This window comes from Mobula birostris, chromosome 5, assembly GCF_030028105.1.
Source record: "Mobula birostris isolate sMobBir1 chromosome 5, sMobBir1.hap1, whole genome shotgun sequence".
Classification (NCBI taxonomy): Eukaryota; Metazoa; Chordata; class Chondrichthyes; order Myliobatiformes; family Myliobatidae; genus Mobula; species Mobula birostris.
The window spans coordinates 971442-993715 of NC_092374.1; the positions used below are offsets into that span (position 1 = coordinate 971442).

The window sequence follows — 22274 nt, forward strand, 5'->3', positions numbered from 1 at the left end:
ATAAATACCCCGAGATAACCATACATACCTCGAGATAGCCATACATACCCCCGAGATAACCATAAATACCCCGAGATAACCATAAATACCCCCGAGATAACCATACATAACCCGAGATAACCATAAATACCCCCGAGATAACCATAAATACCCCCGAGATAACCATAAATACCCCGAGATAACCATAAATACCCCCGAGATAACCATACATAACCCGAGATAACCATAAATACCCCGAGATAACCATAAATACCCCGAGATAACCATACATACCCTGAAATAACCATAGGTACCCCGAGATAACCATAAATACCCCGAGATAACCATACATACCTCGAGATAGCCATACATACCCCCGAGATAAGCATAAATACCCCGAGATAACCATAAATACCCCCGAGATAACCATAAATACCCCGAGATAACCATAAATACCCCCGAGATAACCACACATAACCCGAGATAACCATAAGTACCCCCGAGATAACCATAAATACCCCGAGATAACCATACATACCCTGAAATAACCATAGGTACCCCGAGATAACCATAAATACCCCGAGATAACCATAAATACCCCGAGATAACGATACATAACCCCGAGATAACCATACATAACCCCGAGATAACCATACATAACCCTGAGATAACCATAAATACCCTGAGGTAACTATACATAACTCTATAACCATAAATACCCTGAGGTAACTATACATAACTCTATAACCATACATAACCCCGAGATGACTATATATAACCCCGAGATAACCATACATAACCCTGAGATAACCATAAATACCCCGAGATAACCATACATACTGAGATAACCATATATAACCTCGAGATAACCATAAATACCCCGAGATAACCATACATACCCCGAGATAAGCATAAATACCCGAGATAGCCATACATAACCCTGAGATAACCATACATAACCCTGAGATAACCATACATACCCCGAGATAACCATACGTACTCCGAGATACCATACATACCCTGAGATACCATACATACCATACATACCCCGAGATACTATACATACCCCAAGATACCATACATCCCTGAGATCCCCTCACAGACAGCCACGACACAAAGAAACGCCATGGAGCCCACTCAAAGAAAAGAAGTTACAGTGGGTGATAAAAAATGCATGCTAAAAGGGCAATGTTGTGATAGTCATGGGGGACTTCAATATGCAGGTAGATTAGGAAAATCAGGTTGGTGGTCGATTACAGGAGGGAGAATTTTTGAAGTGCATACGAGATGGCTTTTTAGAGCGGCTTGTGGTTGAACCTAATAGGGGATCAGCTATTCTGGATTAGGTGTTGAATGGAATTGAATTGAACGTACATCCTTCACATAAATGAGGAGTAAAAATCTTTGTGTCTCCATCTAAGTGTGCAATGTGCAAACATAGTAATTTATAATAATTTATAATAAATAGAGCAGTCAATGTAACATAGAAATACACTCAAATCAGTCTGAGGGCCTGGTGGAAGAAGCTGTCCCGGAGCCTGTTGGTCCTGGCTTTTATGCTGCGGTACTGTTTCCCGGATGGTAGCAGCTGAAACAGTTTGTGGTTAGGGTGACTCAGGTCTCCAATGATCCTACGGGTGCTTTTTACATACCTGTCCTTGTAAATGTCCTGAATCATAGGAAGTTCACAACTACAGATGCACTGGGCTGTCCGCAACACTCTCTGCAGAATCCTGCGATTGAGGGAAGTGCAGTTCCCATACCAGGCTGTGATGCAGCCAGTCAGGATGCTCTCAATTGTGCCCCTGTAGAAAGTTCTTAGGATTTGGGGGCCCATAGCAAACTTCCTCAACCGTCTGAGGTGAAAGAGGCACTGTTGTGCTTTTCTCACCACACAGCTGGTGTGTACAGACCACGTGAGATCCTCGGTGATGTGGATGCCGAAGAAATTAAAGCTGTTAACCCTCTCAACCCCAGATCCATTGATGTCAATAGGGTTTAGCCCGTCTTCATTCCTCCTGTAATCCACAACCAGCTCCTTTGTTTTTGCGACATTGAGGGAGAGGTTGTTTTCTTGACACCACTGTGTCAGAGTGATGGCTTCTTCCATATAGGCCACCTCGTTATTGTTTGAGATAAGGCCAATCAATGTAGTGTCATCGACAAATTTAATTAGCAGATTAAAGCTCTGGGTGGGGATACAGTCATGGGTATACAGGGAGTAAAGGAGGGGACTCAGTACACAGCCCTGAGGGGCTCCTGTATTGAGGGTCAGATGGTTGGAGGTGAGGGAGCCCACTCTTACCACATGCCAGCGATCTGACAGGAAGTCCAGGATCCAACTGCTCAAGGCAGGGTCAAGGCCGAAGTCTCTGAGCTTCTTGTCAAGTCTGGATAGAATTATGGTGTTGAATGCTGAACTGTAGTCCAAGAACAGCATTAACGCATAAGCATCCTTCTTCTCCAGATGTGTAAGGACGGTGTGTAGAGCTGTGGCTATTGTGTTGTCTATTGATCGGTTGTGTCGGTAGGTGAATTGTAGGGGTTCCATTTTGGGTTGTAGCAAGCTGCAGATGTAATCCTTGACCAGCCTCTCAAAGCATTTGCTTATTATTGAGGTGAGTGCGTGAGGACACCAGTCGTTCAGGCATGTTACCTTGGTCTTTTTTGGTACAGGGACAATGGTGGATAATTTGAAACAGGAGTGCACTCTACACTGGGAGAAGGAGAGATTAAAAATGTCTGTAAACATCCTGAGTACCCGCCCTGGGATGCCGTCCGGTCCCGCAGCCTTACGACTGTCCACTTATTGGAAACATCTGTGTACCTCAGTCTCAGAGATGGCCAGGTTGCAGGTTGTAGTGGTGGCTTTCCTCGGAAAGTCAGGGTTAGCGACATCAAACCGAGCGTAAAAGCGATTGAACTCATCTGGGAGAGAGGTTGCGATGCTGGTGGCACCACAACGTTTGGCTTTGAAGTCAGCGATGGTATGCAGCCCTCGCCACAAGTCACGTGTGGTATTTGTTGTGAATCTTGACTCAGTCTTGTCCCTGTATTGTTTACGTGTTGTGCATTGTACCAGAATTGATCAGAGATGTTAAGGTAAAAAAAAAACCCTTAGGGTCAAGTAATCATAATATAATGAAATTCACACTGAAATCTGACAAGGGGAAGCTAAAGTCGGATGTATCAGTATTACAGTGGAGTAAGAGGATTTACAGAGGCGTGAAAGAGGAGTTCGTCAGAGTTGATTGGAAAGGGACACTAGCAGGGATGATGGCAGAGTAACAATGGCTGGAATTTCTGGAAGCAATTCAGAAGGCGCAGGATGTATACATCCCAAAGAGTAAGTATTCTAAAGGAAAGATGACACAATCATGGCTAACAAGAGAATTCAAAGTCAACATAAAAGACAAAGAGAGGGCATGTAAAAGAGCAAAAATTAGTGGGAAGTTAGAGGACTGAGAAGCTTTAAAATACCAACAGAAGGCAACTAACAAGTCATTCTGGAGGTAAAGATGGAATACAAATATTAAAGAGGAGACGAAAAATTTCTTCGGATATATAAAGTGTAAAAGAGAGGCGAGAGTAGATATCAGACTGTTGGAAATGATGCTGGAGTGGTAGCAATGGGGAAACAACTAAAAGGTGAAAGAACTGAATAAGTATTTTGCATCAGTCTTCACTGTAGAAGACACTAGAAGTATGTTGGAAGACCCAGGTGTCAGGAGGCATAAAATGTGTGAAGATACCATAACTAGAGAGAGGGTTCTTGGGAAGCTGAAAGGTCTGAAGGTAGGCAAGTCACCCAGACCAGATGGTGTACACCCCAGAGTTCTGAATGAGGTGGCTGAAGAGATTGTGGAGGCATTAGTAATGATCTTTCAAGAATCACTAGATTCTGGAATGGTTCCAGAAGATTGGAAAATTGCAAATGTCACTCCACTCTTCAAGAAGGGACACAGAAAATGTTAGAGTTGGTTATTAAGGATGAGGTCTTAGGGTACTTGGAGGCACATGATAAAATAGGCCATAGTCAGCATGGTTTCCTCAAGGGGAAATCTTGCTAGACAAATCTGTTGGAATTCCTTGAAGAAATAACAAGCAGGATAGACAAAGGAGAATTGGTTGATGTTGTCTATTTGGATTTTCAGAAGACCTTTGACAAGGTGCAAACACGAGGCTGCTTAACAAGTTACAAGCTATTACAGGATAGATTCTAGCATGGATAAAGGAACGGCTGATTGTTAGGAGGCAAAGAGTGGGAATAAAGGGAGCCTTCTCTGACTGGCCAGCAGTGACTAGTGGTGTTCCACATGGGACTGTGTTGGGACCATTTCTTTTCATGTGATATGTCAATGATTTGGATGATGAAATTGATGCATTTGTTGAAAAGTTTGCAGATGATATGAAGATAGGTGGAGGAGAAGGTAGTTTTGAGGAAGTAGAGAGGCTGCAGAAGGACTGAGACAGATTAGAAGATTGGTCAAAGCAAAGGCTGATGGAGCACAGGGTCAGGATGAGTGTGGTCATTCACTAGAATTCAGAAGAAGGAGGGCTGACATCATTGAAACCTATCACATGGTGAAAGGCCTTGATAGAGTAGATATGGAGAGGATGTTTCCTATGGTGAGAGAGACTAAGCCCAGAGGACACAGCCTCAGAATAGAGGGGGAAGGGGGAGACATTCCTCCCCCAGAATAGAGGGGTGTCCTTTTACAGCAGAGATGAGGAGGAATTTCTTTAGCTAGAGACTCGTGAATTTGTGGAATTGTTTGCCATAGGCAAGTCTTTATGTATATTTAAAGCAGAGGTTGGTAGATTCTTGATTGGTCAGGGCATGAAGGGATACGAGCAGAAGGCAGGAAATTGGGGCTGAGAGGAAAGTTTGATCAGCCATGATGAAACGGCGGAGCAGACTCGATGGGCCAAATGGCTTAATTCTGTTCCTATGTCTTGAGATGTTAAAACATCAAATACCCAACATGCGAAAAACAGAATAAATTGCACCTATGGCAAAAAATCGAACAAATTACACACAGGATACTAAACATTAAACCACAGAGTCTTTAAAACTGTCTAGGAATGTTCAGCTTATTTCAGTTCAGTTCAGTCTAGCGCTGCATTGTTCATTCACTGCAGGACACAAAGCCAGCATTTCAGATCTTCCCTTCAAAATGTTACTCTCTAATTCAGGTGATATCCCACTGAATCTCCTCTGTACTCTCATCAACACAAGCACATCTTTCCTATGGTAATCAATACTCCAATTGTGACCTAACCAATGTTTTACAAAGTTGTAACATGGCATCAATTTTTTGTGTAATGTGCCACAGCTGATGAGGCTAGCATCCAGAAGCCATCTTCATCAACCTCTCTACCTGTGTTGCCACTTTCAGTGCTTGACTTTATCCCAAGGCCCCTCTGATCATCATCATAGCTTGTCACACCAGATAGCCAGCCACTCTAGTGTTGTTTGAGTTGATCTTGAGCAGGTCAGTATCAGCTAAATCAGGTGAGAGTGGGCAGTTGCGCAGAACGTGTTCAATGTTCTGCACCCTCTTGCCACACTCACAGGATTCGCTGGTTTTTAAACCCCACTTCACCATATAGTCTTCCGTCCTACAAACTCCCGCTCTTGCTCTGTTGAGAGTGCACCACTTCCGTCTGTCAAGCCGTGCCCCGTCTGGCAACATTTCTGTGGGGTCTTGCACTGTATTGTTTGGTGGGGTTCTGGCTTCTGTTTGTTGCCAGAGGTCAATCCTGTATGTTTGGGGGGATGTTCCGTGCGGTAGTTCCTCCACTGTAGCAAAGCTTTTCCTCGATTTTGGGTGGTTGGAAACTGGCACATGATGATGTAGTGGGTGCCGTGGATCCGAGTTCTGTTTACCTTTTTCAATTTTTGTTGTAGTGTGTCTTTGGATCTCTGGGAGAGCAATGCCTGCAAGTCTGTAAATGATGTTAGTGGGTGTGGGGCGCAGTGTGCCCGTGATTATTTAGCAGGCTTCGTTAAGCAACGGGTCTATTTTCTTCGCATGGGCTGATCTGCCCCACACAGGTGCACGGTATTCTGCAGGGCAGTTGATCTAAGTGTGTGAGCATTAGCTCCCCATTTCGTGCCTGCTAATTTTTTCAAGAGAGAATTGCGAGAGCCAACTTTCCCTTGGAGTTTTTAGATGTGGGTGGCAAATGAGAGCGTCCTATCCAGTGTCACACCAGGTAAATTGGAGTCCGATGGTGTTCGAGCTCCTTCCCACACCAGAAGACCTTGAGTTTCTGAGCCGCTTCTCGATTCCTCAGGTGGAATGCACACACTCCAGTTTTTGATGGATTTGGGTTCAGAGACCATTTCTCAGAATACTGCTTCATTGCTTCGAGGATTGCTGTAAGTAGTACTTCAACTTCTTGGAAGGGAGTTAGCTTGTGTTGCTATGCATAAGTTGTCTGCATAGATAAACCTGCGTGTGTTAGGAAAGGTTGGTTGGTTGTTCGTGTAGACATTAAATAGTAGAGGTGCCAGGACTGATCCCTGTGGTAGTCCGTTCTTTTGTGGACGCCACCTGCTCTTAATTCCATTGATTTCTACATAAAATCTACGATTTTCTAGGAGGCTTCTTATTGTGGCTTCGTTCTTTAACATTTTAGATACTTTCAGTAGAAGGCCTCTGTGATTCACAGTGTCGTATGCTGCTGTTAAGTCAACGAATACTGCCCCTGTAATTTGTCGCATTTCAAAGCCATCCTCAATATACTGGGTTAAGTTCAGGACTTGACCGCAGCAAGAGCGGCCTGGCCTGAACCTGGCTTGGTCTGGTGTTAGAAGATCTTCGACTAAGGGAGATATTCTTTTCAGTATGAGTCTCTCGTAGAGTATATAGAGGGTGCGGAGCAAAAAAATCGGTCTGTAGTTTTTAGGAATGTTGGGGTCTTTATTGGGTTTTAGGAGAGCAACAACTTTGGCTCTTCTCCACTTTTTAGGTATCTTTAATGATCTTAGGCAACAGTTAAAAAGGGACAGAAGCCAGTGGAGTGCTGTGATGAACAGACCCCAATACCTCACCATTACTGAATTCCAGGGCCCCTCTGATCAACACACTTGTACTTTTGCGTACCTCTCAAAATGCATCACCTTGCACTTGTCAGGATTAAATTCTGTTTTCCAACGCACTGCCCATTCCTTCTGCTGAATTATATCCTGGTGCATCTTTAGGCAACCTTCATCTCCACACAACCATCAGTTTCATGTCACCTGCAGACATGCTAATTATACCTCCCTTATTCACATCCAAATAGTTAACATACCTCACAAACATCAAAGCTCCCAACATCAACCCTTCCATTAGATCATCTCTCTTTCTTCTACAGTAAAGGTATTTCCAACCACATTCCCCAGGCCAATCCCTGCTATTCCAGTAATCAGTCTTTGCTGTCTCCTTCCATGGGAAAACTCTGCAAAAGACCCAGCCACCATTTTGCTTTGCTTCTTGCCACACTGCGAATTTTGGATACAATTTCCCAACCTCTCTTGTATTCCATGGGCTTTTCCTGAACTTCATGCCATGCAGGGTCTTGCTAAAACCCACACGGCCCAAATCCGATGCACTGCCACCAGTGTGGAAAGCATCTTCTGCAGCTGAGGCTGCTCACATACGGTGTCAACTGTACATTGATATAGTGCCTTTCTCTGGTTAACTGACAGGCATTTATCCTTTGCGGTCTGCACCAACACTTGCTGCACTAAGTGAGGAGTTCGTTGTCAAGTCTCATTGAGAAGCTAACTATAAAACAGACAGAAGGGGTATTGGCCATCAACGCAATGGAACGAATCCAGCAAGGCATCCAGAAACGCACCTTAACCAAGTCACGGATTCGGAGGATTACCAGTGATGATGTGAAGAAATTTGGAAAGAACAACGTGTTTGTGCTGTTCACTGTGGTGGCTGTTATTGCCGGTTAGTAATGGTGACATCTAAAGATAAGTAGCTTCACTCAGTTTACTTGTGCTAGGACATGTCTCAGAATATTCAAATCAGCCTTCTTCCAATCCTGAAGCTTCATTTCCATCTATCTTTAGAGTTCTTCATAAATCCCCACACTAATCCCATTGTCCCACTCTCTCCCCACACAGCCCTGTGTCAGTTACACACTAATCCCACTGCCCCACTCTCTCCCCACAGCCCTGTGTCAGTCACATACTAATCCCACTGCCCCACACCCTGTGTCAATCACACACTAATCCCACTGCCCCACACCCTATGTCAGTCACACACTAATCCCACTGCCCCACTCTCTCCCCACAGCCCTGTGTCAGTCACACACTAATCCCACTGCCCCACACCCTGTGTCACTCACACACTAATCCCACTGTCCCACTCTCTCCCCACAGCCCTGTGTCAATCACACACTAATCCCACTGCCCCACACCCTGTGTCAGTCACACACTAATCCCACTGCCCCACACCCTGTGTCAGTCACACACTAATCCCACTGCCCCACACCCTGTGTCAGTCACACACTAATCCTACTGCCCCACACCCTGTGTCAGTCACACACTAATCCTACTGCCCCACACCCTGTGTCAGTCACACACTAATCCCACTCTCTCTCCACAGCCCTGTGTCAGTCACACACTAATCCCACTGCCCCACACTCTGTGTGAGTCACACACTAATCCCACTGTCCCACTCTCTCCCCACAGCCCTGTATCAGTCACACACTAATCCCACTGCCCCACTCTCTCCCCACAGCCCTGTGTCAATCACACATTAATCCCACTGCCCCACACCCTGTGTCAGTCACACACTAATCCCACTGCCCCACACCCTGTGTCAGTCACACACTAATCCCACTGCCCCACACCCTGTGTCAATCACACACTAATCCCACTGCCCCACACCCTGTGTCAGTCACACACTAATCCCACTGCCCCACACACTAATCCCACTCTCTCCCCACAGCCCTGTGTCAGTTACACACTAATCCCACTGCCCCACAGCCCTGTGTCAGTCACACATTAATCCCACTGCCCCACACTCTGTGTCAGTCACACACTAATCCCACTGTCCCACTCTCTCCCCACAGCCCTGTATCAGTCACACACTAATCCCACTGTCCCACTCTCTCCCCACAGCCCTGTGTCAATCACACATTAATCCCACTGCCCCACACCCTGTGTCAGTCACACACTAATCCCACTGCCCCACACCCTGTGTCAATCACACACTAATCCCACTGCCCCACTCTCTCCCCACAGCCCTGTGTCAGTTACACACTAATCCCACTGCCCCACAGCCCTGTGTCAGTCACACATTAATCCCACTGCCCCACACTCTATGTCAGTTACACACTAATCCCACTGCCCCACACCCTGTGTCAGTCACACACTAATCCCACTGTCCCACTCTCTCCCCACAGCCCTGTGTCAGTCACACATTAATCCCACTGCCCCACACTCTGTGTCAGTTACACACTAATCCCACTGCCCCACACCCTGTGTCAGTCACACACTAATCCCACTGTCCCACTCTCTCCCCACAGCCCTGTATCAGTCACACACTAATCCCACTGCCCCACACCCTGTGTCAGTCACACACTAATCCCACTGCCCCACTCTCTCCCCACGCCCTGTGTCAATCACACACTAATCCCACTGCCCACACCCTGTGTCAGTCACACACTAATCCCACTGTCCCACACCCTGTGTCAGTCACACACTAATCCCACTGCCCCACAGCCCTGTGTCAGTCACACATTAATCCCACTGCCCCACACTCTATGTCAGTTACACACTAATCCCACTGCCCCACACCATGTGTCAGTCACACACTAATCCCACTGCCCCACACCCTGTCAGTCACAGACTAATCCCACTGCCCCACACCCTGTGTCAATCACACACTAATCCCACTGCCCCACTCTCTCCCCACAGCCCCGTGACAGTCACACACTAATCCCACTGTCCCACTCTCTCCCCACACCCTGTGTCAGTCACACACAAATCCCACTGTCCCACACCCTGTGTCAGTCACACACTAATCCCACTGCCCCACACCCTGTGTCAGTCACACACTAATCCCACTGCCCCACACCCTGTGTCAGTCACACACTAATCCCACTGCCCCACTCTCTCCCCACAGCCCTGTGACAGTCACACACTAATCCCAGTGTCCCACTCTCTCCCCACACCCTGTGACGGTCACACAGTAATCCCACTGCCCCACTCTCTCCTCACAGCCCTGTGTCAGTCACACACTAAGCCCACTGTCCCACTCTCTCATCAAGCAACTGCTCTCACTTCTGTTCCCTGACACTCTCAAATTTCTGGCATACTGCTAGTGTCTTCCACGGTGAAGGCTGATAGAAAATACTCCTTAGTTTCATCTGCTGTCTCCTTGTACCCGATTACTATCTCTCTAGCGTCATTTTCCAGCAGTCGGATATCTACTCTTGCCTCTTGTTTGCTCTTTATATATCTGAAAAAATAAATCACCTGTACTAGATGATGTACACCCAAGAGTTCTGAAAGAGGTGGGGAAAGAGAATGTGGAGACATTAGTAATGATCCTTCAAGAATCACTAAATTCTGGAATGGTTCCGGAAAACTGGAAAATTGTAAATGTCACTCCACTTGCAAGAAGGCAGAAGAGAGGAGAGTTAATCTGACTTCACAAACACGAGGAATTCTGCAGATGCTGGAAATTCAAGCAACACACATCAAAGTTGCTGGTGAGCGCAGCAGGCCAGGCAGCATCTCTAGGAAGAGGTACAGTCGACGTTTCGGGCCGAGACCCTTCGTCAGGACTAACTGAAAGAGGTGCTAGTAAATCTCTTACTAGTTCTTCTTTCAGTTAGTCCTGACGAAGGGTCTCGGCCCGAAACGTCGACTGTACCTCTTCCTAGAGATGCTGCCTGGCCTGTTGCGTTCACCAGCAACTTTGATGTGTGTTGTGTTAATCTGACTTCAGTGGTTGGGAAGATGTTAGAGTCGATTATAGAGGATGAAATCTCAGGGGACTTGGAGGCACATGATAAAATAGGCCATGGTTTCCTCAAGGGAAAATCTTGCTTGACAAATCTGTTGCAATTCTTTGAGGAAATAACAAGCAGGATGGACAAAGGAGAATCAGTTGATGTTGTGTACTTGGATTTTCAGAAGGCCTTTGACAAGGTGCCACACATGAGGCTCCTTAACAAGTTATGAACCTATGGTATTACAGGAAAGATTATAGCATGGATAAAGCAGTGACTGATTGGCAGGAGGCAAAGATTGGGAATAAAGGGAGCTTTTTCAGACTGGCTGCTGGTGATTAGTGGTGTTCTATAGGGGTCTGTGTTGGGACCAATTCTTTTTACATTATATGTCAATGATTTGGATTATGGAATTGATAGTTTTGTTGAAAATTTTTCAGACAATATGAAGATCGGTGGACGAGTAGGTAATTTTGAGAGGCTACAGAAGGAATTAGACTCATTAGGAGAAACGGCAGATGGAATGCACTGTTGTAAAGTGTATGGTCATACACGTTGGCAGAAGAAATGTAAGGGTTAACTATTTTCTAAATAGAGACAAAATACAAAAAACTTAGGTGCTTGGGAGTCTTTGTGCAGGATTCCCTAAAGGCTCATTTTCAGGTTGAGTCTGTGGCGAAGAAGGCTAGTGCAATGTTAGCATTCATTTCAAGAGAACTAGAATATAAAAGCAAGGATGTAATGCTGAGATTTTATAAAGCACTGGTGAGGCCTCACTTGGAGTATTGTGAGCAGTTTTGGATCCCTTTCTTAGAAAGGATGTGCTGAAACTGGAGAGGGTTCAAAGGAGGATTATGAAAATGGCTTGTCAAATGAAGAGCGATTGATGGCCCTGGGCCTGTATTCCCTTGAATTTGGATGAATGAGGGGTGACCTCATTGAAACCTATTGAATGGTGAAAGGCCTTGATAGAGTGTATGTGGAAAGGGTGGTTCATATGATGGGAGAGTCTAAGACCAGAGGACGCAGCCACAGAATAGAAGGGTGTCCTTTTAGAATGAAGATGAGGAGGAGTTTCTTCAGCCAGAGAGTGGTGAATCTATGGAATTCTTTGCCACAGGCAGCTGTGGAGACCAAGTCTTTATATATATTTAAGGCAGAGGTTGATAGATTCTTCATTGGTCAGGGTATGAAGGGATACTGGAAGTCCGCAGGAGATTTGAGCTGAGAGGAAAATTAGATCAGCCATGATGAAATGGCGGAGCAGACGATGGAACAAATGGCCTAATTCTGCTCCTATATCTTATGGTCTTATGTTCTTATGGTATCCTCTTTGATATTATTTTCATGCTGCTTTGATTTTTCACTTCTAAAAGCTTCACAATCCTCTAACTTCCCACTAATCTTTGCTCTATTATATGCCCTTTGCTTTTATGTTGGAAGTGACTTCCTTTGTCAGCCACGGTTGTGTCATCCTGCCGTTACAATACTTCTGTCTCGCCACACCACTGCACACCCATTTGTTGCTCTCTGCCTGGACGAAGGGTGCTGTCTCACTGGTTCCCTCTCCGCACCATCCTGCCGTTACAATACTTCTGTCTCGCCACACCACTGTATTCGGATGACATCCATTTGTTGCTCTCTGCCTGGATGAGGGGTGCTGTCTCACTGGGTCCCTCTCAGATGACACCCATTTGTTGCTCTCTGCCTGGATGAAGGGTGCTGTCTCACTGGGTCCCTCTCAGATGACACCCATTTGTTGCTGTCTGCCTGGATGAGGGGTGCTGTCTCACTGGGTCCCTCTCAGATGACACCCATTTGTTGCTCTCTGCCTGTATGAAGGGTGCTGTCTCACTGGTTCCCTCTCCACAGGTGTCATACTCGGCTTCTGTCTCAGGAAATATCAGATGAGCTTCCGCCAGGTGAAGTACTTCTCCTTCCCGGGAGAACTGCTGATGCGCATGTTACAGATGATGGTGATGCCCCTCATCATTTCCAGCTTGGTCACAGGTATGGGCACCGCTTATGTTGCAGCCGGCTTCAGAGTGACCTGCTTGGCGATCTTCTCTATGTCCGCGCTGAGGTGGTCAAAATCAGCTCCTTGTGCTCATTTCTAATGGTGGGACACACACAATGTACAGCTGGTAAGTTGGCGAAGAAAGCACAAATGATACTTTCCTTCATCAACTGGGGTATAGAAGATTAGAGCAGCAATATCGTGGCAGACGTTATAAAACAGTTGGTATTGGATGATCAAGCAACACACATCAAAGTTGCTGGTGAACACAGCAGGCCAGGCAGCATCTGTAGGAAGAGGTGCAGTCGATGTTTCAGGCCGAGACCCTTCGTCAGGACTAACTGAAGGAAGAGTGAGTATTGGATGATACCAAGTTCATAGTACTGTGGATACTGAGGAAGTTTGTCTGAGGCTACTGCAAGGTATGGATCAAATGGAAAGTCAGGCAAAGTGCGGGCAGATGGAATTCATTCCTGATAAAACAATTCAATCCCTTGAAACACAGGAACAGCATATATTGTAAAAAGTAGGACACTAAGGAGTGTTGATGAACAGAGAAGCAAGTCCATAGTTCCTTAAAAGTTGCCTGTGGACCATGCGATATATGATGGTGAAGATCTATGGCATGCTTGCTTTCAAAGGTCAGGGCACAGAAATATAGAAGTTAAGATTATGTTGCAACCTTACAAAATACTAGTTAGTCACCCTTTGGAGAACTGTGAGCACTTCTGGTCACTGTGCAATAGGATGCATGTGATTAGCTAGGGAGAGCGCAGAGAAAGTTCACCATGATTGCAGGACTTCAGTTATGGGGAAAGACTGGATAGGAGTGGAGGAGGATGAGAGGTATTTATAAGGGATGCTGATAAGGGTAGGGCATTCACTTGTGAGAGGAAGGAGTTTTAAGGGGATCAGAGGGGCAAGTGTTTTACACTTCAAGGCTTGAGGGCCAAATGGCCCACTCCTGCATCTATTTCTTCACTGTTTCTACATGTGTGAAGATTGATGACATGTAAATGCAGTGCTTTTATTAAGTAACTGGAGAATAAAATGTGCTTGTATTCAGTGACTTGCCCAATGAACTGCAGATAACACATGATCGGTGAATAAATTGCCCAAATTTGGTCAACTGTTGAATGAAATGTGTGTACGTATTTGGTGACTTATGAATGAATTATGTGCATTTAGCAAGGTGTAAATGAACTGTGTGTATACCTTTTAAACGCAAACAACAGGAATTCTGCAGATGCTGGAAATTCAAGCAACACACATCAAAGTTGCTGGTGAACGCAGCAGGCCAGGCAGCATCTCTAGGAAGAGGTGCAGTCGACGGTTCAGGCCGAGACCCTTCGTCGGGACTAACTGAAGGAAGAGTGAGTAAGGGATTTGAAAGTTGGAGGGGGAGGGGGAGATCCAAAATGATAGGAGAAGACAGGAGGGGGGAGGGATGGAGCCAAGAGCTGGACAGGTGATCGGCAAAAGGGGATACGAGAGGATCATGGGACAGGAGGTCCGGGAAGAAAGACGGGGGGGGGGACCCAGAGGATGGGCAAGAGGTATATTCAGAGGGACAGAGGGAGAAAAAGGAGAGTGAGAGAAAGAATGTGTGCATATAAATAAGTAACAGATGGGGTACGAGGGGGAGGTGGGGCCTAGCGGAAGTTAGAGAAGTCGATGTTCATGCCATCAGGTTGGAGGCTACCCAGACGGAATATAAGGTGTTGTTCCTCCAACCTTATCCGTGTAAGCGGAACAAGTGCTACACATGCCCTTACACTTCCTCCCTTACCACCATTCAGGGCCCCAAACAGTCCCTCCAGGTGAGGCGGCACTTCACCTGTGAGTCGACTGGGGTGATATACTGCGTCCGGTGCTCCCGATGTGGCCTTTTATATATTGGCGAGACCCGACGCAGACTGGGAGACCGCTTTGCTGAACATCTACGCTCTGTCCGCCAGAGAAAGCAGGATCTCCCTGTGGCCACACATTTTAATTCCACATCCCATTCCCATTCTGACATGTCTATCCACGGCCTCCTCTACTGTAAAGATGAAGCCACACTCAGGTTGGAGGAACAACACCTTATATTCCGTCTGGGTAGCCTCCAACCTGATGGCATGAACATCGACTTCTCTAACTTCCGCTAATGCCCCACCTCCCCCTCGTACCCCATCTGTTACTTATTTATATGCACACATTCTTTCTCTCACTCTCCTTTTTCTCCCTCTGTCCCTCTGAATATACCTCTTGCCCATCCTCTGGGTCCCCCCCCCCCGTCTTTCTTCCTGGACCTCCTGTCCCATGATCCTCTCGTATCCCCTTTTGCCAATCACCTGTCCAGCTCTTGGCTCCATCCCTCCCCCTCCTGTCTTCTCCTATCATTTTGGATCTCCCCCTCCCCCTCCAACTTTCAAATCCCTTACTCACTCTTCCTTCAGTTAGTCCTGACGAAGGGTCTCAGCCTGAAACGTCGACTGCACCTCTTCCTAGAGACGCTGCCTGGCCTGCTGCATTCACCAGCAACTTTGATGTGTGTTGTGTGTATGCCTCATCAGTTGCTGTGTATACCTCATCAGTTGTGAATGAATTGTGTGTATACCTCATCAGTTGCTGAATAAACTGTCTGTATACATCACGGGACATTGAACCTTCACTACCTCGCTTTTTTAATGTATATTTCCGTTTTTGCACAATTTTTGATCTACTCAATATACGTATACAGTAATTGATTGATTATTTTTTCTCCTCTATTATCTATTGCATTGAACTACTGCTGCTAAGTTAACAAATCTCACGATGCATGACGGTGATAGTAAACCTGATTCTGATTCTGATCGGTTGCTGAATGAATTTCTCGGAATGGTGACAATGTGGAAAGAGGTTTGTACTGGCTCTCTGTAAGATCCAGCCAAGGTGTTGGGATGTGATGGAACCAGAGAACCATACAGCATGGTAACAGACCCATCAGGCCAACTTGTCCATGCCAGCTGTGTTCACATTTGGCCCATAGCCCTCTAAATACTTCCTAACACTGCACTTACCATAAGGCTATAAGACATAGGAGCAGAATTAGGCCATTCAGCCCATCGAGTCTGCTCCACTATTCCATCATGGCTGTTCCCAGATCCCACTCATCCCCATACACCTGCCTTCTCACATATCCCTTGCCCTGACTGATCAGGAAACAATCAACTTCCGCCTTAAATATACCCAAGCACTTGGCCTCCACTGCAGTCTGTGGCAGAGCATTCCACAGATTTACTACTCTCTGGCTAAAAAGATTCTTCCTTATCTCTCCTAAAAGATCTCCCCTCAATTTTAAGGCTGTGCCCTTTAGTTCTGGACACCCCCACCAGAGGAAAAGTCCTCTCCACATCCACCTTATCTAGTCCTTTCAACATTCAGTAGGATTCAGTGAGATCCCCCTGCACTCTTCAAAATTCCAGTGAGTACAGACCCAAAGCTGCCAAATACTACTCATATGTTAACCCCTTCATTCCAGGAATCATCCTCATGAACCTCCTCTGGACTCTCTCCAAAAACAACACATCCTTTCTGAGATATGGGGTCCAAAACTGTTGACAATATTCTTAAGTGTGGCCTGACTAGTGTCTTATAAAGGCCCAGCATTATAGAACCTAGAACATAGAAAACCTACAGCACAATACAGGCCCTTTGGCCCACAATGCTGTACTGTACATGTACTTACTTTAAATTACCAAGGGTTACCCGTCCTTGCTTATCTCCTTTTTATATTCTATTCCCCTTGAAATAAATGGCACCATTGCCTTCTTTACCACAGAGTCAACCTGTAAATTAACCTTCTGGAAGTCTTGCATGAGGGCTGTTAAGTCCCTTTGCACCTCTGATGTTTGAATTTTCTCCCCCTTTAGATAATAGTCTGTACTGTTGTTCCTTTTACCAAAATGTATCATCATACATCTCCCAACAATGTACTCCATCTGCTACTTTTTTGCCTGTTCTTCCAATTTGTCTGTCCTGCTGCAATCGCATTACTTCCTCAGCACTACCTACCCCTCCACTTACCTTCATATCACCCGTAAAATTTGCCACAAAGCCATCAATTCCATCATCGAAATCACTGACAAACAATGTGAAAAATACTGACCCCGAGGAACACCAGGAACAGACCAGAAAAGACCCCCTTTTTCCCCCTCGCTGCCTCCTGCCTGTCAGCCATTCCTCTGTCCGTGCCAGTATCTTTCCTGTAACGCCATGGGATTCTATCTCGTTAAGTAGCCTCATGTGTGGCTACATGCAATGGTGCAAATGTCTTCTGAAAATTCAAGTAAATGACATCCACTGCCTCTCCTTCAAAAAAGAAATAATGAATGAACTTGTCTACTTATGTCTACGGGAAAGTTTTCTCAAATAATATGTAGATGGCCCTCGGAGAAAAGGGACATTTGATTTGCTGTTGGGCGACCAGGCTGGGTTGGAGAGGCTTTGGGATCAGTGACATTCCATTAGCTTTAAGATAGATATGGCAAAAGAATAAACTGGTGTACACAAAGAATTTTAGTGTCATCAGCAAACTGACTAATCATTCTCATCCAAATCATTAATAGAGATGACAAACAACAGGGTAGGTGGTATCAATCCCAGGCACACCACTGGTTACAGGCCTCCAGTCTGAAAAACAACCCACCACTTATATGCTCAGTACAGATATTGTGGGCCAGACAACCCCAAAAGGCGAACCGCAGGAACCAAATGTCTGGACTGCGCCGACCCATTGGCACTTACGTGAACACACCTGTCTTAACATGTAAATAAAGCGCACGGTGCTCTAATTTATTTTAACCTCATCCCACACCGTACACTTGACCTACGCCCCCGTAGTGCACGTGACCTACTGTCCTCGACTAGACAGCGGACAACTAACCTGCAATTACAAGGCAACAACCACACTGTTGCGGACATGTATGAGGGGCTTAAAGCTTTCCGGTCAAAGCTGAACCTTTTGGAGAGAGAGATTCACGGGACAAAGTTGCACTTTCCACGTCTGCGGGAGCATTGCGAGTAGAACGAAACGTGGGTGGATCCAGTGATGAAGGATTTCGTGACTAGCCTGGCAGAAAACTTCAGGGAACGATTTGAAAGCTCCCCTAAACTCTCAGGTGACATCCTCCTCTTCCTGAGACAGCCGTTCTCCGTTTCAGCTGACGGCCAGTAGGCTGCAGAGGCCAAAAGGCTGGTGCCTTCCATAGGTGAAGCAACTGTTCAGATGGAGGTCTTGGAAATGGGAACATCTGATTTCCTCAAGCACAACACAAGGATGTTGGGGTGAGTGACTTTTGGATCAACGTGGTTCCCCGAGGTCAATTCAAAAACACGAGAGCTATTGCAATGCTCCTACTCACACTGTTCCCCTCCACGTACACATGTGAGTCACCGTTTTCTTCAATGAACTCAATCAAGAACCAGGACAGAAACAGATTCTCCAATGCACATCTTGGCCAGTGCCTCAGGATTGCCACAACAGAATACAGGCCCGCCATCAGAAGGATTGCCTCATCCCGTCGCTGTCACTTCCCTCACTGATTGGGAAATTATTTTTGTCCATTTGTCAATCTTATTATGGTGTAATAATAATATTACAACAACAATAATGCTGATAATTTCATTTATAGCTACACTTCATACTTCAAATGCTGCATCGGCAAGTTTGCAACGCTGGAAGCTCATGGCAGGGAGAGTTTTTCTTCCTTCTACTGTCTGCATGAGATGATGGGACTTCCGAGAGACTTTGAGACTTTTTTTACCGTGCCCATGGTCTGTTCTTTATCAAATTACAGTATTGCTTTGCACTGTTGTAACTGTATGTTATAATTATGTGGTTTTTGTCAGTGTTTCAGTCTTGGTTTGTCTTGTGTTTCTGTGATATCATTCTGGAGGAACATTGTATCATTTCTTAATGCATGCATTACTAAATGACAATAAAAGAGGACTGACTGTCCTCATAATCTAATCTAATCTAATCTACATAGTTTAATTAAAAAAGAACAAATAGCTTAAATGAGAGAACAGAAACAGTGGAAAAGGCAGTACTACTAAACTCTTTGTGTGGAAGAGAAGTGGTGAAGACTACCACGTTTACAGTGTGTGTGTGTGTGCGCGTGTGCGTGCGTGCACGCATGCATGTATTTGAAGTCCCAGATGAGTTCTCAATGTGACAGCTGACAGTTGTGATAGCTAGAGTCATAATTAAATGGTTGGTTTTGGACTTATTTTGTTTCAAGAATGCATTTGAGAATCCCAGGCCTAAATTATTACTACTACTACCACTACTATTAGTACTACTTAGGGTTGTCAACTTTCTCAATCCCAAATAAGGGACAAAAGTAGCAGTCAAATACGGGACACTTGTGTTTACCCCTAGAAAGACTACCATGACCATGAAGCCTTGCGTGGGCACCTGTGTGTGCATGTGTGACGTGCGCATGCGTGTACGTGCTGATTTTTTTCTACAAATCGGTTTTGGCTTAATCTTCCCGATTCTAATACACTGTACATACATTATTTCTACGTTGTGTAGACTGTGTATTTATCATATCATTCCTGCTTTTACTATATGTTAGTGTTATTTTAGGTTTTATGTGTTACTGGTATGATTTGGTAGGTTATTTTTTGGGTCTGGGAACGCTCAAAAATTTTTCCCATATAAATTAATGGTAATTGCTTCTGTGCTTTACACTTTTGGCTTACGAACGGTTTCATGGGAACGCTCTACCTTAGCAGGGGAAATATAGGACAAGGGCGGTTCCGTATGGGACAAACCAATTTAGCTGATGCCCTGGCTAATACGGGACAGTTGGCAACCCTACTACTACTACTACTACTAGTACTACTACTAATAATAATAATAACAATAATAATGGTAATAGCAGCAACAACAACATCTGTCCATAAAACAACTTTCTAGCGCAGTGAAAAAAACCCTGGACGTTTTGGCCCTTGGCTTGGCATGCTTGACATAATTTGGCCCTGGTGGAAAACTAACTGGGGAACCCTGTAGAGGGCCAAAGTGCCAATCATGTGCTATACTATTTTATGTTCCACAACTGGAAAGTTTTGTGTCCAGTTGCCTATCCCTCAGAGATTTTTTAAATACTTTAGTAGTAAAAGAAAAGTCACAGAGGAAGTTAAACGTATTAGGAATAATAGTGGGGTGATAAATTATGCAGTAAAGGACATAGCAGATACTCTTAACACATACTTTGCCTGCAAATGTGTTAGTACTACCCCAGTAAGTGTACAGAAAAGTAAGGTTGTTTTAAAGGATTTAGAGCTCTTAGAAAGTGAGGTCCTTTAAGAAGGTGGGGGGAGGGTGGGAAGGAGAAGGCTGGTAGGTTCCAGGTGAGAAACCAGTAAGGGGAAAGATAAAGGGGTGGGGGGAGGGGAAGCAGGGAGGTGATAGGCAGGAAAGGTGAAGAAAGAATAGGGGAAACACAATGGGTAGTAGAAGGAGGCGGGACCATGAGGAGGTGGTAGGCAGCTGGGGGAGGGGGCAGAGTGACATAGGGATAGGGGAAGGGAGGGGGAGGGAATTACCAGAAGTTGAGACCTACCACAGGTTTGATGAAGGCTGGGTGTTGGAAGTCGTCTGCATGGAACTTATGAAGTTCTTTCATGAGGTCTGACACGGTAGAACATAAGACCATAAGATATAGGAGCAGATTTAGGCCATTTGGCCCATCATGTCTACTCCACCATTTCATCATGACTGATCCATTTTCTACTCAGCCCCAATCTCCTGACCCCCTCCTTATCCCTTTAAGCCCTGACAAATCCAGAATCTATCAAACTCTGCCTTAAATATACACAAAGACTTGGTTTCCACAGCTACTTCTCCCACCACAGGAAACATCCTCTCCACAGCCACTCTATCAAAGCTTTCATCATTCGATAGGTTTCAATGTGGTCTTCTGAGTTCTTGTGAATACAGGCCCAGAGCCATCAAATGCTCTTCATATGACAATCCTGGAATCATTTTCATGACAACACACACAAAATGCTGGTGGAACGCAGCAGGCCAGACAGCATCCATAGGAAAAAACATAGTCGACGTTTCGGGCCAAGACCCTTTGCATTTTCGTGAACCTTCTTTGAACTCTCTCCAGTTTCAGCACATCATTTTCTAAGTTAAAGACCTAAAACTGCTCACAGTACTCCAAGTGAGGCCTCATCAGTGCATTATCAAGTCTCATCATTACATTTTTGCATTTATGTTCTAGTCCTCACGAAATTAATGCTAATGTAGCATTTGCCTTGTTCACCACAGACTCAACCTGCAAATTAACCCTCAGGGAAACCTGCACGAGGACTTCCAAGTCCCTTTGCGCCTCAGTTTTTTGTATTTTCTCTCCATTTAGAATCTAATTGACTATTTCATTTCTTCTACCAAAGTGCATGACCATATACTTCCTGTCACTGTATTCTATCTGCCACTTCTTCGCTCACTCTCCTAACTTAAGTCCTTCTGTAGCCTCTGTACTTCCTCGAAATACCTGCCCCTCCACCTATCTTCGTATCATCTGCAAACTTTGCAATAAAGCCATCAATTTCATCATCCAAGTCTTTGACCTATAACTTAAAACAATCGGTCCCAATATAGACTCCTGTGGAACACCACTAGTCACCAGCAGCCAACCAGGAAAGTATCCCTTCATTCTCACTCTTTGCCTCCTGCCAATCAGCCACTGCTTTATCCATGCTAGAATCTCTCCTGTAATACCATGGACTTGCAGCTTGTTTAGCAGCCTCATGTGGGCACCTTGTCAAAGGCCTTTTAAAATCTAAGTACACAACATCAACTGATTGCCTATCCTGCTTGTTATCCCTTCAAAGAATTGCAACAGATTTGTCAGGCAAGATTTTCCCTTGAGGAAACCATGCTGACTACGGCCTATTTTATCGTGTGCCTCTAAGTACCCCGAAACCACATCCTTAGCATTCGACTCCAAGCCCCTTGTCTCGAGGACCAACAGACTCTCGCTCTCCATCAGAAGAGAGAGAGTGAGAGAAAGGGATTGCTCAAGTACAGGGGCCTTTTTCTGACAGCAGCCAGTGATTAGCAAACACACAGCCTGCTGTCTTGATGTTTCAGTCACCCACAATGCTTCAGTTGGCGAAATTGACGAGGAAACAGGTCATCCACAGGGTTGTGCCCTGAGGTCTCATTTCTTCCAGGCCATTCCTAGAGAGAGCAAGGCGCTAGGCTGCACAGCCAGTCTGAAAACCCACCAAGTGAAGAGCTGTAGTTTGAACTGTAGATCATGGACTCTGA

At 45.4% G+C, this 22274-nt stretch overlaps 2 protein-coding genes across 6 annotated transcripts in view; both read left to right on the forward strand.

The window, feature by feature from the left end:
* The first annotated feature begins 7795 nt into the window (after positions 1–7795).
* LOC140197469 (excitatory amino acid transporter 1-like) lies at positions 7796–7936 on the forward strand. The gene has a single exon (XM_072257429.1). It carries the CDS (start codon positions 7796–7798, stop codon positions 7934–7936), a length of 141 nt encoding a protein of 46 aa, XP_072113530.1.
* A 4554-nt stretch (positions 7937–12490) lies between these two features.
* Positions 12491–22274, forward strand: part of LOC140197487 (excitatory amino acid transporter 1-like) — an 80649-nt gene continuing 70865 nt past the window's right edge. For 3 of the 5 annotated variants that reach the window (XM_072257454.1, XM_072257457.1, XM_072257458.1), the window contains exon 1: positions 12491–12957. In XM_072257454.1, the coding sequence (XP_072113555.1) occupies positions 12855–12957 (103 nt within the window). In that variant the 5' untranslated portion in view covers positions 12491–12854. The other 2 variants (XM_072257455.1, XM_072257456.1) reach the window with 2 other exon arrangements.

Coding starts and splice junctions, on each gene's coding strand:
- LOC140197469 (XM_072257429.1), top strand. CDS start 7,796: ATGGAACGAATCCAGCAAGGCATCCAGAAACGCACCTTAACCAAGTCA.